Source organism: Vanessa tameamea, chromosome 8 (genome assembly GCF_037043105.1).
Source record: "Vanessa tameamea isolate UH-Manoa-2023 chromosome 8, ilVanTame1 primary haplotype, whole genome shotgun sequence".
Lineage (NCBI taxonomy): Eukaryota > Metazoa > Arthropoda > Insecta > Lepidoptera > Nymphalidae > Vanessa > Vanessa tameamea.
The window spans coordinates 11,814,844-11,828,900 of NC_087316.1; the positions used below are offsets into that span (position 1 = coordinate 11,814,844).

General features: G+C 31.5%; 1 protein-coding gene across 7 annotated transcripts in view; it reads right to left on the reverse strand.

Annotated features, from left to right (window-relative positions):
• Positions 1-14,057, reverse strand: part of LOC113404794 (uncharacterized) — a 403,674-nt gene that overhangs the window by 138,025 nt on the left and 251,592 nt on the right. For all 7 annotated transcript variants that reach the window (XM_064215520.1, XM_026645830.2, XM_026645828.2 and 4 more), the window contains one exon: positions 13,411-13,547. In XM_064215520.1, the coding sequence (XP_064071590.1) occupies positions 13,411-13,547 (137 nt within the window). The remainder of the gene's footprint in view (positions 1-13,410; positions 13,548-14,057) is intronic.

A 14,057-nucleotide genomic window follows, 5' to 3' on the forward strand; every position in this document is an offset into this window, starting at 1 on the left:
CGTAAAGTAGGATGAATATTATAATTTATACAAATTATTATAATAGTTACGTTATTAGTAAATAATATTAGTAGAGTTTTAAATAGTGAAAAAGATCACTTGGCTTATAAACGAATTAATTTCATTTGATACATAAATGAATTTAGATTTTATTTGTATAAAGCGATATTTGTCTGTTGAGCCGATATAATCGGAACAAAATCATTTTAAATTTGGAACATATATTGTTCGTGTTGTTGGTAATTAAAAATGAAAATATTGCGTGTCTTTATAAACTCTTATATTTAAAACAAAACAATAAGTTACTATTGTCATATATTTTTCATGTAAAACTTTTGCGGTCTGATGATCTAAGAGCTAATATCAAAAGGAATGCCTGTTAAGATAAAACTCAAGTTTACAGCTTCAACAATAGCGAGGGCATATAAAACTCATCTATATAATGCCCTGAGCTATTTGTGTATTATCTCCACGTACGTGTCCATAAATCCCAACATTTACCGCGTATTTTAATGACCATTTTAAAACTGTCTTGCATCTTGTCTCACAACTAAGTAAGGTTAGGCAATAGGATTTTTATGATCGAATAGCAAGCAGACTTTGTTTAACATTTTTTGTTTTTTTTTTATTTATTTTAATGACATAATTGTATCTTTACAGCTGACTAATAGCCTTCTTGATTATCCTATAAGATTTTTTTGGTATAAAGTTATAAACTATACTAATACTAATAGTAAACGGTTGTATAACTCTCAGCTTTTGCGTTATATTCAATTACAGAATTATATTAATGTAATGGATACTTTTTGGTTCTTAAATAATAAATGAATCTAAATTTGAAAAAAGATTTTTTCTTGTTAGACTATAGTCGTATTGTGATTTTTATTGCAGAAATACAATCATTATAAACTGGCATTGTTGGTTTATTTAAAGTCGTCGTAATCCAGAATCTGTGTCATTACGTATTTAAAACGTCATCAGATACCTTTTTACTTTGGACAGATTATCTGAGTTCATAATCACTTATCTGAGTTTCTGCAACTGTTTTTGATATATCTTTCTAAAATAACTTATGTATATGTTTATATAGTTGTTAATATACAATATGCATTTAATAATTTGCTAAAACATCAACTCTTTAAGGGTCAAATTATCTTTAATATCACTGCCTAATGGTTGGTTAAAATCTTTTTCAGAAATATTATCTTAGATTTTTTTATTCTGTGCTTTTGTTTCATTGGCTTTATATTTCGTACAATGACATTTTAGGTATATTATGTCGAAGCCAAGCTTTTCGTAACTAATGTGAAATGTCAGCTATTTTTGTATAATCAATACTCGACTGCAAACAATATTTAAACTACAGTCTTTGTTTCATAGAAGTATATTACATAATTATGCCTTAGCTTAAGTTTGCATTTAGTAATAAAAAGTTAAATTACAATTGTATCTTTGATGTTGAATTTGCAACATTTTATTTCGATTGTAATATTGATGTTATTAAAATAACATGTATTAAATTTAAGTTTTGTAAATATATTGTCTAGCTGTCAAGAATACGGTCAAAATTAACGAAGATTAAAATCGCTACGGTAAAGCTTGATTGCATTCTCTTAAGCGCGTTCACTCGGTTTCGCGTGTTTTCTTAACGATATATTCGTTGACCGAATATTTGGTTGTAGTTTTATAAAATTTAATTATTTCATTATATTCAAAAATCAATTAACGCTGTTAGCTTGTTGAGTTCAAGTTCTCTTCATACGAAAATTCATTAATTTTTTTCAGTGATTGGTCGCGAAAGAGCAACAAACAGACAGACAGAATTACTTTCGTATTTACATACTCAAATAATAAATCCAAAAATTGATGCAAATCTTAGATATAACTTAACGGTTATCTCTTCAAAAATGCTTTGTTGTGAAGATTACTTAAATAATAATAATCGTTTCTTTTCTATATTACGAACTTCTGCTTCTTCTTCTGAACACCAGATTACACTAAGTTATGTTTGTCATTCCATACGTAATACTGAGATTACAAGTATACAAGTTCGTAAGACGTATATCTTTATTAACACTCGATTATATTTACATAAGATATAGTATACAGAGATAGTGATGTTACAAGCCGACCTTATATAAATGAATGTACATATATAAATGGATTTTAATACTTCTTGCCGATGTAATTCATAACTTTCATTCCGTTTTACCATATAAATGGTTATTTGTATCAATATATGTAATCCATACTAATACAATAAAGCGGTCGACTGTTGGTTTTTTTTTTTCGTTTGTACGCTTTAATCTCCAAAACTATGAGCCTTATTTGAAGAAATAATTTTGCATTCGAAAGCCCAATTCTCGAAAACAGCTATATGCCGTGTTTTTTTTTCGTTTGAACGCTTTCATCTCTCTCTCCAAAACTATGAGCCTTATTTGCTATATGCCGTTCAAAATTACACTACGAACTACGGGGGTAGAACGTGACGTTTAAAGAATAAAACAAATCCTTTTTTTTTTATTTAGAGATATTTTATTCACGCATGAGAAATAAATAATAACCATAATAGAATAATCTTGACTACGAAAGTTGTAAGTACATTGAAAGTCACTTAGAGACTTGTATGTATCCTTCTCGACAAACTCTCACTAAAGGTCAAACCCTCGAATCGATAGCACACGTATGAAACAGGGTAGGTCGCGAATACGGCGTGAATACAAATCAGTGAGTTCCTGATATGGTTATAAAGTATTGAGTACTGGATGGAGTAACGTTTGGTAATATACGCAAGTTTTTTTTTTGTTTCGTGTCGTAGGCACTAAGACATGTAAGCCAATTTTTTTTTAATTATTTAAATACTATGGATTATTGCACGACTAAGTGGTATGTTTATATGTGTGTGTGTTTGTACGCATGTAATATAAATGCCTAAAAATAATGAAAAATTAGATTATTCTGAGATACATCACACGCGGCAAATGAATGGGGTTTTTGTCGACTCATCTAATCTTAAAATTCATTCAAATATCTTATTGTCAATATATTATGTGATGGTGAAAACTCTACTTCGCTCCATATTTCTATATTAATCTGCATATTCCTTCAACGTTTAACCTTGAAAATAGTATTAGTTCTGACTGTAACATATACATATACTAAATCTGTTGTGCGTGTGTAACGTAATATGTATAAGCTGAATAATATACATTCGAAGTAAATGCATATATTCGTATTTTTACATTTCTAGAAAGTTAATTCCACTAAGGGTTACTCAGACGGGCGTGATTTATGCCGTTTAGGGATAAATTTGTTTTAAATGTAAAATTACGTTACATGCAAATGCGTGTCTCCCCTGCAGTTTGTTAAATTGAGGGTATTTGTTATCCTGCCTCTATGAACTAGTCTGGTCGCGATTCAATGAACATGAACGTCTTTTACGTATAAATATACTGTGTGGATATCATTTAATTGTGTTATATGACGATTCAAAGTTTTTATAAAAGATTACCGTAACTGTGTTAACATAGTATCTTAAACGTTATCTGTATAAAATCTAAATATTGAAGCTTTTCCACAGACATTAAATTAAATGTATTTTATTAGTATTTGTGGAAATCGTTCCAAATATAATGTACCTATTGTTTACTTGTACTCGCTAGATTAATACCTTAAGCAAATTGTAGTAATTATATTTAGGCGAGTAACCCGGTTTCTTAAAAACTAATCGAGTAAAAGACTTACGATGACTAACTAGTCACAGTAACTAGTTTTTTTACGATAACTAACTAGTTATCGTAAAAGAACAACCCTCGAAGCGCAACTCGAAAATAAATCTCAAAACCTCTTTTACACTTTTATTTACCATAATTATATTTAATTTTTGTCATTAAAATATATCTGAGTAATTACCATGCGGCTTTCAAGTTCTTATGCTATTTTTACAAGAAGGGTTCTCTCTATTTGACCAGCGATCTTAATTATCACGGACAGATAATTAAATTGCGTGTACACAGATAAAATATAAAAGATTCAAGCGTTCCTTTCACGAAGCTAATTGCGATCCATATTAGAGCAAACAGTCAAATGAAAGAACGACAAGGACCTGTCTCGTCATGTTTAAGGTTACTACTGACGAACTGAACTTGTCAAATATGTAGTCTTTATTTTATACGTATACGGTCGAGATTATAGTAGAAAATAGTAGAACAGCGGCAAATGTGAAGCGGTGGAAAGTTGTGACAAAGATGAGGGGGCGCGTCCGTTTAATTTCCATTGACAAGTGTTGCTAGCTCAGAAAGACTGTTTTGTCTTTGTTGTTATGTTTATATTCTATCTGTGGATGTATAATTGGAAAATTAAAAGTGTAACCCAATAAACATTGTTTTTGTTTACGCAAAACATATTTGTGTTTTTATTTTTTTAATTTATTTTGATCTTATTTTTGAATATTTTTGATGTCCGAAAACCGTTATAATTTGAATAAGGATTTTTAAATCTAATTGAAAATTATCTTGACGTAAATACTATTATTAGTGATCTGTTTCAAATAAATTAATTGTATACTTATAACATATGACATATAATCCTAATATGGTATGTCACTTGTGGCCTAAGCCTATTGCAGCTTATCCTTTGCACTAGCTTGGTGTGGTTTAACAAAGAGATAAATTTAAAAATGGAATACATTTAGTATTCCATTTTTAAATTTGTTTGAATTCGTTTTGTTTTAAATACACTATAAGCAGATTTGTAAATTCACGCCTACGTCACACTTTTAATGTTCACAATTATACATTGTTATTCGCTTGTAAATAATAAAAAATAAATCTTATTTATAAAGTTAAAAACTTTTATTGCATACCATTTAGAACACCATGAACTGTCAATTCAAAATATGAAATCAATAACTTTGAAATACATATTAAATAAAACTACAAAACATTTTTCATAGATTGTCATTCGCTTTTCAAAATAGATATAAAAACTCTTTTATTTTGAACATAATGCTATAAAATTAAAATGAAACTATTAATATCACTTCTTAAAATTACTTATGCTATTACAAATTGTTCTATTATGGTTCTTTACAAATAGACTCAGGGTGTTTTTAATTACAAAGAATAATGAGTAGCAGTATGCTTAACGATCTCTGAAACGTACAGACAAATGATTTTATAAATAGACACCCCACGTACAGCTACGACAGTTTATGTGTCTTCCACGCATGCGTACAAAGAGTTGCACATCTTAAGAGTATTATAATTTAGTTTAATTTATTATTGCTTTGTATTCATAAAATAACATATGTTTAAAATAAATCTATCGACTGTTATGTCAGCCGACTGTTACGAGATTTTAATCTAGTCCGTAATGTTTGGTGAGCTACTTGTTAAGGATACATTTGAATCCTATGGTAGATACAGCTATAAAATGTGCTTTTTGCGTATGTATGGAAATTGTATTGTTTATTGAAATCTCATCAAGCCGATAATGATATTGAATATACTCGAATGTCATTTTAATTCAACTTTCCCAGTGCAAAGGCTTTGTGCGATTCTGATGGGTGGATAACCCCCCTCGTCATATACTATACCGTCAAACATCGATCAAATGTTCTGTTTCGATTTGAACGGTGAGTGAGCTTGTGGCGTAAATAACATTGAGTTCTTATAGTTGGTGGTGTATTTCTATTGTTTTTTAAAGGTTTATTCTTTCTGCAGTGCCAGTGTCTTTCGGCGAAGATGACCATAGACTATCAAGATGCACATTTCTTTATTTGAATTTTTCAACAATAATACAGGATTACAAAATGAATGCCGAAACAGCTTACGGATATTTAAGTGTAGGATAATAGATCTATGGCTATCTATGTGTGGAGGAAGCTAGTCGACACATCGGTAAAAGCATTTCAGGACAAGCACGACCTTCAGTAATGAAGCAAACGAAGAAGAAGAAAAATATTACAAATGCGAAAGTAGCCTTGTATGTCTGTCTGTTACGCTTTTACGGCCAGACCACTGACCGAATTTGATTAAATTTGGAATGAAGCAATTTTGAGCTCAAAATATAATTAAAAACAATATATTTATCCGATTTTACATCGTAACGATAGCAATAAAAATATAAAAGCTCGATGTTTCATTGTGTCGACCACGTGTACCACAATCTTTATGATATAATGTTATGCTTATCAGTAAAATAAAGCAACCAACACACATGTTAACCATCATGTCTAGTGATGTACTTGAATTTATCGTAATGATGCTCTACTTGTTTGTATCGCAATGATGAGCATTGCTTTATTATGAGTGGATATTTTTTCTACGTGAAGGGTCAATTGAGGTCAAAGTTTAAATAACTTTTTTCATCATAATTAATATGACGAATACTAAAACACAAAACTTGAGTTATTGTAGTACTAGTTAGAAAAACAAATTATGAAAACTAAAAAGATATAAAAAAAATCTTAGATATATTTTAATATCAATACTTTTCGTTTCACTTCAAGTACAGAAGATCCGATCTAGAGTTACCGAAATAATTTTAGATCGTAAAATAAAAACAAGGGGCAAAGTCCTTAGTTTCGGCTTACAAACAAAACAGACAATTACTGGAGGGGTGACATTATTGTGCTCTCGTATCGGATTCCTTGACATCTCAATTTTACAAGGCAATGTTTAATTGGTTCCACTTCAAGACGAAAATGTAAAAGATTGGGAAGACAGTCGTATAGTAAATCTAAGGTAGAAATATACGGAAACGTACATCGACCAGATGACGTAATGATAAATCTATCTATATACTAGTCGATCTTGCGGCTTTACCCGTGCGAAATTGATAAAACTTTAACTTTAGCACGCAAACCGTCACCTTCCATTGTACCCCCTCGAGGGTGAATTAAGAAAATAGCCTATCTTTTCTCGAGACTCGAAAGCATAAAGAGGTAACAGGCAAAGTTACTTTAGCATTTATTTATAATATTAGTATACATTTTATATAATACTATAAAATAAAGTCGTTTTCTATTTCTGTATCTCCGCTTTCTCCTTCGAAACCTCTAAATGTATTTAGACACTATGTTCACTAATAGAAAGGGTAATAAACGAAGATTTGTATACTATATAAATTGTAAATATTTTGTACAAAAAAGATAAACTACGACGGTGTTCCATCAAAAAATCTGCTTTCGTACGCTTACATGGCCCCGCTAGTTAAACAATGTACTTAAGACTCATAGGCCTTAAAAAGACCTGTCTGTTTATCTTCCAAAGAAAAATCTTAATAATGACTTTCATCTTTTCAAAATTTGTAAAAAACTATCGGTTATTTGCGAAGCCATCGGCAGTTATGATTATCCAAATTTGAATCTCATTGCCTTTATAAAGTAAGTTTCATAATAAAACTATTTTACATATTTCTTATATATGACACATTCATATAAATAAACGTTATAAAATCAATATAGTTATTTAAATATTTTCTGGCTTAACGCACTTCTCATTTTCTTTGTTATATATTACACCCAAGCGGAACAGGGTCGGGTCGTTAGTATTATATATCTCTAAAAGATATACACTACCAAAAATATACAATATTGATATTGCATAACTTCAGGTATAACCAACTATAAAACACTATCAGATCACCGCAATCAAATTTCGTGATTATTAAAAGCTTTTATTTAACTTGCTATGTATGTATATATGTATGTGCGGGTGGAATCTTGCTACTCAATTTTGATATCTTTAACCGATTTGGCTGAAATTTTGTATACACGTTAAGTTTGGATGACAATACACGATAAGCTTAATTATAAGTCCAATCTGGTGGAACATTCAAGATGGCAGAATAGTTATTTTTTATGCACTTCCACAATATAGGTATCAAATGATTGGGCTTGTTGAGAGTAATTCGAAAAATAATGTGACGTCATTCTAATTCCAATATGGTGGAACGCATCTATGGCGTTGCTTCTCCTTAATTGAATTAACTGAAATACGAGACAACAAGATAACACAACTTTCAAAGATCTCCTGAATGCATTACGAATTGGTGGACTTAAATCTGAGCACTTTGCTATTTTTATGAATCGGCTAAACATTGAACCAACTGGAGAATTTGCGATTGAAAAAGGCCCGCGAATTTATCCCACTAATCAACAAGTATACAATCACAACAGAACTGTTCTCGAACATTTCCGAGCTCGTGGTATTTTTTGGAGTAATTTGGATTTATTTATCTTATTTAAATTATCTCTTCGTACAGGTAACATACCCAAAGCATGGAAACAATCATTTGTTGTACCAATTTATAAGACCGGTGACAAGTTATCGACCTATATCTAAACTAAATACTATAGCTAAATTATTTGAAAAAATTATATATGATCAGTTATATTTCGTTCCGCTTATCATCAACCAGCAACACGGATTCATCAATAGTAGATCTACTGAAACGAATCTTTGTGAGTTTACTCATCAACTTGCTACAGTGATGGACAATGGTGGTCAGGTGGATGTTGTATACACTGACTATTCGAAAGCCTTTGATAAGATCTCTCATTCTCTGTTGGTCATAAAACTTGCTGCCGTTGGTATTCACGGTGACTTGCTTCGTTGGCTCGAATCTTATTTGAGGGATCGTAGTCAAGCTGTTTCTATCAAAGGTTTTTGTTCATCGTTTGTGCCCGTTATGATTATGATATGATATGAAAGAAATAAAGGTTTATGATTAAAGAAATTGTGTATAATGAGGTTATAAATTGATAGTTAAAATTTTAAAGGAACATTTTATTTTCTTCTTCTTGAGAGCATTTAAATAAAAGCTTTTTTTTAAAGTATTTTTACTTTGAATTTATGTAAATTTATTGATGTACTCAATATTAGAAATAATTGTTACAATAATGAATTATAAATGATATTATTTGATTTCATAAACTTAAAAAAATTAAGTGTGTTTTCTTTACGCCCAGAGGTATTGAATTCCTTCACCCCTCTTATAAGGGTGTTAGGAGGGAGTATCAAATGACTTATTATTTTTAACCAAATGTCCACCGCAACGTTGTTAGTATCGATATTTTATTACCACTGTCTACGAAATATGTATCTATTTTCTTTAGGTAGATGGGCGCCTGGTGGTAAGTGGTACCAACCATAAACAATAGTGCTGTAAGTAATATTAAGAATTCCTTACATCGCCAATGCGCCATCAACCTTGGGAGCTAAGATGTTGCCTTTTGAGCATGGAGTACTGACTCATCCTTCAAACAGGAACACAACACACAATGTTAGACGGTGGAATATCTGATGATAGGATGGTACCTACCCAGACGGTCCTTCACAAAACCCTTCCAAATAGAGTATTTAACCATAAATTTAGTATGACTTTGAGGTAAAATTGAAATTCAATATATACTAATTTCAAACTTGCTTGCACAGACTGTTTCGAAATATTACTTATCGAAACCTTTCTTTTTTTTTAATTCCAGTCTTATTATTCTCTACAAGTATCATCATTAAGAAACTTTGTAGTTGCTCAAAACTTAGTAGTTAGTTCGTAACTAGCCCGTAATCTCACCCTCGATCTTTCAACGTATGTAGACTTAAGTACGTATTATTACGAACGGGCAAAGCCGCACGAAACACTCAGTTCAAAGTATTGATCCTTCAATATGGGTAGTCTTATCTAATTTCTAACTCCGGCTCGAATAATGTACACTCTATATAAATTAGATATGCTTTAGTAAGCGATTCAATATATGACGGAGGGATGGAGATTTTTATTATCCGTTGTTACGTGCAGTTCAAGTACAGTGAAATACATTAAATTATCTTGCATCATATGTAGTAACGCATCTGTTTTACTATCAAATCCCTTTATCATATTTCACCCTTAATAAATACGGCATAGAGTTCAATTTAAAATTCATATTGCACATCAGCGAGATTTTCTTTTTTTTTATTTAAGTCGTTATCTGCTTTCGATAAGGTTCAATTTATATTGACTTGTTTTGTTTAGAAGGATTCCTACTAAGTCCCGTTTATTATTTATAAGTTTTACGATGGAGGGGGCTCTATAAATAGATAACTTGGATTAGGTCGGGATCGGAAGCTGAAGTTCACGGTTAAAATACTGTAGAGGTAAAATTGACAAAATAATTTGAAGGGGAAAATTGATTAAAAAATAACCATGAATAACTGAAAGCATGTAATAATGAACTTCCTTAAAATCACGTATAAATAAACACACGAGACGTGACGCAACACTCAGCGTCTAAACTAATTAATTATTTTTCATGTGTCACTAAAATGATTGCGAATATTTAGTGTCGGATAAAGAATAAATTGAATTTTTCATAATAATAATTATATTTTTAATTATTAATAAGTTTTTTATTTATTAAACAATTTTAGCGTTATAAAAATTCCTTCATAAATTTAAATTTGTATTGAAATAAACATTTTGTACGACATGACACTTAATTGGCAGTTTAGCGAGCAACTTCATCCAGTAGTTTCATGTGCAGTGAGCTTCATAAAAAAAACCACGTAATTTTTTTTTCATTTTCACCAAAAGAAGTATAACTATAACTACCTAATCTTTTAAGCTATATGAAATGATCACATTATTTTCCCCCATATCTATCAACAACAGAAAAATAAGCAAAACAATATACATCACGCGTCAAACAGTATCATTTTTTACGATTACGTTACTAGACTACCAATACGTTGAGGTGAGGAGTAAAATATAGCCCGTCAGGGAATAGAACCCCGGCCTACCACACTGTACGTGACTGCACTGCGAATTTACTTTCTCCGATAGCAAACTTACGCGTCTAGTAAAAAAAAAAAAATACATCTGCAAAATATGTATATTGGTAATATCTTTTTCGATTTATCAAACCATTTATTTTAAATAATAGGATAAGTACACATAAACGCACGTGGTATTAGTAATGTGAACATTACTTATTTGAAATCAGATCAAAAGACAATTAAATTAGATGCGAATCGTTCCAATTCATCAATATCGTGGTGATTCTGCAAAGTTAATTATGGCTAGTAAAAGTCCTATGTTGTAACTCGACCTGAACGGTATTGACACACGAATTAAACTATAACATTATTATAAGAATACTGACAGTACTGTCTGTAACACAATGTATCTTTCGGTCTAACTCCTCACAAATTTAAGACAAAGCCATCAACTTCAATCTCGTTTTCCTATATTATCAAAGACAGTAGGCCATGCGATGAAAAGTGAACAACTGTATCAAAAACATGGACATTTTTGGAGAAATTCTCGTCCTATTTTTAGGAAGCAAATACACTGCCTGAACTGAATTGTTCAGTTAAAAATGCTGGACCTTTTTGTGAGCGGTGGAGTCATATCAACCACTTCAATGGAATATGGAATATTATAAATGGAATTTGTCTTATCTTTCACTGATAACGTAATATCCAATCGCTTGCGACCCTTTCCTATGTATTATTCTTTTGCGATATTTATTGTCAATAATCAGAAATAATTATACCGTTTCTAATCGCCATCCTATTATTTTATAAGATTTTCTTTATTTTCACCTGGAATAGGAGCTGTATATTGCAACTCACCCAGTTTTACCAATTAAACTGAAATTATGCGAGCACCTTCGATAGTGAGGCTAATGCGATAGAATTTTAAGTCTGATAATTGGTTCAAAATGGCCACCAAGTAATAGCTTCCATTTTGTTATTTTTCCCGTGTTTTCTGCAAAGTTACGTCTGTCGTAATAACGAGCTGACTCGTGAGCTCCGTCATTATTTCTCACAGTTTAAATCCAATCAAAAAACACCGATACACAAAAAATATATGAACGCAGACAATATCCAGGACTTCCGTCTACAAATTCTCTAACAGAAAAGTGTTCTATGTTTTTTAGACCGCAATAATCGTTTTATCTCGCCCGAGAAAATATTTTGACGGATTGAATTTGTTTTTCTTGTGCCACCGCACCAGATGCGAATTCACAGCAGTGAGTGACACTAAGCTCCAATTCGGTTCACGGATCAGTGCACATAGCTTCATTAGAAAGCTTTTCTGGTGAAAACTGTTGTGATAAAACAGTGAGGTCGACGAAACAAAAGTCTAGAAAATTAGACTCGTATTAAGATGAAGCAATTTTAATTTATAAAAATAAAAAATATATGTTCCCAAAAAAAATCCAGCCAATGCCAAATTTAATATAAGATGTAATAGAAATGGAAAAAAAATGAGCCCAGTTCGAAAACTGCGGTTTAAATGCACTTTCAACATAAATCATATACTCGTAATTGATAACTATGAAAATTATTTATCTGTCTCTGTCTCTTTTTAACAGGTCATTTACCTTTTAATAGATATTCAGCAGTGACCTTAAAGTAAAACCATTAGTTTAATGTTAATCTTCTAAAATAGTTTTTAAAATGTGGAGCGTAGTTTCGATTTATAATTCAGGGAATTGTTGCCAAATATCAATAGTAATAAATAAACTTTATCTAGTATATTGAGATTTTTGAATACCATCCATTCAAAAATTCTATATATATTCGTTGGAACCAAAGAGTTAAATTTATAATTATTAGGCGTTATTGATTAAAATAAGCTGTTTTGTATTTACAGCACGATAATCGCTTTAATGTGCGATATCAGTACGTGCGCTGGATAATCGAATGTATTCAACTCGGTATAATTTAATGACGCTATAAAATCGATTTACAATTGGATTAATTGCTACGTAAATGCACTATCAAAGATTTTGTCTTGTCTAATTAATGTATCTGTGCATTGCGTTTATATAAAGATTATAACAACGTTTATATTACTAAGATTTAAAGATTGAACCGAAAATTAAACACTATTTTTAATATTTTTAAGCAATTGAAATCTGTTCTAAATCGAGTTTGAAATCGCGTTTGACGATCTTGGAGCAATTTCTCAGTACGGTAATTAACGAAGTTTAGTTCCATTTTCAAATTTACGGTGCCGGTAATCAGGACGATGTCATTGGATCGCGATAAGCGTTCTTCCGATTGGTCGATGGGCCGTAACTGTTCGAAATTCGAACTTTGGGATTTACGGCTCGGAGACCGTTATAGATTCGACCCAATTTGCTAGGGACCTGGGTGTTTGGAAATTGATTTTTTTTCACCTATTTTAGTATCTTTTAAGTAAATTGGTTTTGTATAAGGGGATTTGAACTTCTGTTATAGTTAAATGACTGTCAGAAATAAACCAACTTCGATAAACTTAATCGTGGCTTGTATAGCTTCCTGGGACATTACTTTGTTTATTGGTCATGCTCATGTCTGATATTGTTAAGGAGTAGTTGAATGAATCTCATCTTATGTTTACTTAAAAAATAATCTTAATACAGTTCCACGTTACCTGGCAATCTCTCGCTGTGCTGCATGTAGCTTTCCTGCGAGCCGCGATGCATCAGCTTCGGCGGCGCGCGCCCGCGCCTCCCAATCGCCGCGCGCGCGCCTCTCACGCTCCGCATCGTTGCGCGCCGCACCCTCGCGCTGCAAGCAAATCACAGAAAAAAATGTAAAAAGTACTGCAAAATTACAGTTTGTTACATTTATTAAGTTTAACATACATAATAATCTTTTACTGGAGTGTCTTACATTGTTGATACCGTAGATAAAAAATGACGAAATATAAAAATTAATTCACACATTTTATTTTACTACATATGACAGGATTACATCACATCCATCTCTTTACAATTTTCTGGAACGTCAAAAAGCTTATCTTTTATGTTCTTCGAACAGTGAAAACCATATCCGAGTCTGCATCCGACGATGCGGAACCGTCGTATATTATCGTCAAACCCGATAAAAATCCAATTTCGCTGTGTCGTCCACTCGCAGCATCAGTTGTCTACAGAGGAAAACCGTAGACACATGTCGCTATATTGACAAACGCTTTTAATATATAACCTGTCTATCAAAACATAAACAGTGCTATTTGTTATGTAATTGTATTTATATCATGTACTACATAGTACATACTGTTACATTACAACCTAC